The following is a 3,675-nucleotide window of genomic DNA, read 5'->3' as shown; positions in this document are numbered from 1 at the left end:
GCACGGGGGGGGCTGGCGTGGGTTCCGTCGGCTCTGGGGAAGTGCTCCACTCCCCATCCCTGATGCAGGGGAGCAGAGCACTTCCCCCCTGGAGCCAGCAGAGCCCGCACCAGGCTCCCGCCCAAGCCTCTCCTGGTGCACGGCTTTGAAAAGGCTGTGCATGGCCACACTTTTAGTTGTGTGCGACTGTGCGCTTTAGAGGGAACCTTGCCCTCAAGCTGTTATCATTCTGGAATCTGTATTAGCAAATACTGTATAAGTGCAGTTCCACTCTTTTTCATGTTGTGATATGAGCCTGTTGGGTTTTTTTTTTTAGATTAGCAAGGCAGGGTTTGTGCAATGTTGAAGTCAGAGCTGCCTTTCACTGAATCAGAAACTTCACTGTTATGTTAATATTTGTTCTGAGCAATTGTAACAGTGAAGGATTTGCTCTCATGTACCTAATTTACATTAAAGTTTTGCTTCTCTTTGTTTGCTCTGTCTGTGCTAGGTTTGAAATTCCAGAGCCTGAGCCAACGGAAGCTGATCGTATGGCTATGGAGAATGGAGACCAGCCTCTCAGTGCAGAGTTAAAGCGGTTTAGAAAAGAATACATACAACCAGTACAGCTGCGGTAAGTATTGCAGAAAAGCTGTAAATTCCAGAGGTAGGAATGACATGAGCCACTGATAAGGATAACAGTGGGGAGGGAGAACTTGTATCTAACTTGCATGCAAACCTCGAGCTGTTTCTTCATTCTGTACCCAAGAACTACCAGGTTTCTTTCTTTGTATTTGGTAGCTCATTAGATAATAGTTTTTTTTTAAAAGAGGAAAAATAAGTTCTTGTAAGCAGAGTCATTTGCAGGTACACTTTCCCTATGATCTAGAGTCATTCTGAAGATATCTAGTGCTATAGATACAGTAGTTTAGTGGTCAACTATTTTAACCTCATTTCCCAAGGCTCTTTGGTGACTTAACCTCAGGACCTCCAGAATGGGAAGTCAGAGGCAAACCCTCTGCCAGATTCTAGAATTCCTACATTACAGATTAGGCACTAGTGTTCTCTAAGGGCCTTCTGAAATCTATGCTTTTGACTTGAAGTAATATGTTTGGAAGAAACGCACTTCAGCTATATTTGATCCTCTAATCTACTCACTACAGCAGGGGTCGGCCATGCTAGGCACTGCCAGATGGTGGAGTTAAAATCTCTCCCAAAATATTTACAATTTCTCCTTTAATACCATAGAGTTTTAAATGTATGTCGGCATTGGGTGGAACACCACTTCTATGACTTTGAGAGAGATGTTGATCTTTTGCAACGATTGGAAGAATTCATTGGGACAGTAAGAGGTATTTATGATTGCAGTGAATATCAGTTTAAAACAAAAGTTGAGTCTTGAGCATCTTTATGTGGTGATACTTCCTTATTGTTGTGGGATAAAGAAAAGAGAAAAAATTACTACTCCTAATGACTTCCGTTCTGTAACATAGTGTAAATGTATCATTTAAACAAAAATGGATTCGTGTTCATAGTCAGAACAATGGATTATGCCTTCATTGAATCTGGTTGACACGGTTCTAGCTGTATTGTAAATAGATTAATATAAACGAAAATTGGCAATAACTGAGAGGCTAGTTTTAAGGACCGAATGGAATAGTCTTTTTGGTAATCACCTACTTAAATTATAGTTGGATGTAACTTGCATAGAACTTTAATTGCAAAACACCGTATTTGCTGGAGCCAGAGGTCAACTGATTTGCAGTTGGAACCATATCTGGAGAAGCTGTCATAGGCCAGCTTATCCCTCCAGTTCGTGGGAATGCAGCAAACCTTTCCTGTTCATTTGTAGTAGTGAGTATGGCAGTTGCATACAGGGAAAGGTAAAATGTGGAAAGTATTTAATGTATATTTAGTGCATATAGTTTATTATAGTATAATATATTTAGCAGCTGAAAATGGGAGAGTTAGCACCAGCTTTCAGTGGACCATCAGCAAATTATTTGTAGACTGGGCAATTTGGAAAACTAATCTGGTACATAGAACATAAGAATCGGAGGTTCAGGACTTCAGAGGCTCAATTAATTATCCCATCAACTTCATGCATGAAATGCCCTTGCATATGAAGCTAACAGGATAATTGGGCCCCTGGGTACTTTTTCCTGCCTTTTCAGGGAACCACTGTTCAGCTTTTGGCAAGTGATACCTCCATGTACCTCAGCTTGTCCACCTGCAACAAAATTAAACTCTGTTCAGTGCATACATAAGGGCCTTGAGATGTAACGATTTGGGAGTGCTTTCAGGACCACAAGAAAACCTGTTTTGTACTATTGAAGTACAAAGTGTTGCGTGTTATTTATTTTGTTGAGTAAATCTGGAGACTTAAAGTACATTGGCTGCTTTAGTCATTCATAGAATTAAGAGGTAAATAAGTGCTGATGTTGTTTCTCTATGCCAGGTAAAGCTATGAAGAAATGGGTTGAATCAATCACAAAGATAATCCACCGGAAAAAGCAGGCGCAAGCCATTGGGCCAAGTCACAATATTACTTTTGAAAGCTCACCTCCTGCAATTGAGTGGCATATTAGCAAACCAGGACATGTAGAGACTTTTGATTTGCTCACTTTGCACCCAATAGAAATTGCTCGACAGCTCACTTTACTCGAGTCAGATCTTTACAGGTAATTGTTAGAAAACTAAATGTACCATGAGATACTATGGCACAAAGCAACAAATATTTCCTAATTTGAAATGTCATTTGTAGGCCTTTATGGAGCAGGTCTAGTGGTACAGCCCCTCGATCTATATGGTGTTTTAGTTGTTGGCTATGCAGCAAAAGATTCTAAAGATGAATCACAAAGCAAAAGTATCTGTGGATATCATGGTTCCCAATATATCCAAGCACTGATAACCAGTGTCTACTATCAGTTGAACTGTACAGCAGAAGAACACCTCCTGGTACCTTCTGTTACTTCCAGAATTGGCAGGCCTTTGAGAAACGTGAAAACCACTTCAGCCATTTTTCTTCATTCCCTGGGGCACCTATATATGTGCTGGATGTGTGCTCTGATGCACGCTAATTAGCACACATTGGAGCAGGCTCGAGTAGCTGAGCATACTAATTAACACGCTCCAGCAGCCTCCATATTGCATGTATTCAGCATCCCTGCGCTTCAAAATGGTGGCAGAAAAAATGCTCCTCAAACAAGCTCTACTTAAAGTGCTCCCACTGCCATTTTGAAGCGCAGAACACTGAATACACATGACACTGCAGGGACTTTTAATTAGAGTGGTTCCCAAGAGCTGCTCTAATTAAAGCACCCCTCCCCCATCCCAGAGGACATGTAAAGATACTTCCGGTTTTATGTGAAGTGTTGTGGCTACAGGAATCCATGGACATTAGGAGGTCACATCTCATTAGGGTGAATAAGATTTAAATTTCATTCTTCATTTTGATGAATGGAAATAATTATTAATATGTTCAGTGGTATATTTTGTTGATCTATAGTATGATGTAAACAGGAATACTAGTTTTATTTATGCAGTTAGCATTTTGATGCAGTTGATAGTTTTCAAGTAGTCATCCTGTAATAATTTAAATCCATCAACTAAGATGTTTTTAGAGTAATAGCTTTTGTTAAAAAGCTGGATATTACTGTATTTTTTTAATTTGGTTTTGGTTTTTATAGAGCTGTA

At 40.0% G+C, this 3,675-nt stretch overlaps 1 protein-coding gene across 1 annotated transcript in view; it reads left to right on the top strand.

The window, feature by feature from the left end:
• SOS1 (SOS Ras/Rac guanine nucleotide exchange factor 1) overlaps nucleotides 1-3,675 on the top strand; it is a 122,493-nt gene that overhangs the window by 94,600 nt on the left and 24,218 nt on the right. The window contains exons 12-14 of the mRNA XM_019515879.1: nucleotides 491-613; nucleotides 1,228-1,331; nucleotides 2,438-2,660. Of these exons, the coding sequence (XP_019371424.1) occupies nucleotides 491-613; nucleotides 1,228-1,331; nucleotides 2,438-2,660 (450 nt within the window). The remainder of the gene's footprint in view (nucleotides 1-490; nucleotides 614-1,227; nucleotides 1,332-2,437; nucleotides 2,661-3,675) is intronic.

This window comes from Gavialis gangeticus, unplaced genomic scaffold (assembly GCF_001723915.1).
Source record: "Gavialis gangeticus isolate Ggan-Ray unplaced genomic scaffold, GavGan_comp1, whole genome shotgun sequence".
Classification (NCBI taxonomy): domain Eukaryota; kingdom Metazoa; phylum Chordata; order Crocodylia; family Gavialidae; genus Gavialis; species Gavialis gangeticus.
This window is presented reverse-complemented; position numbering and strand designations above follow the sequence as displayed.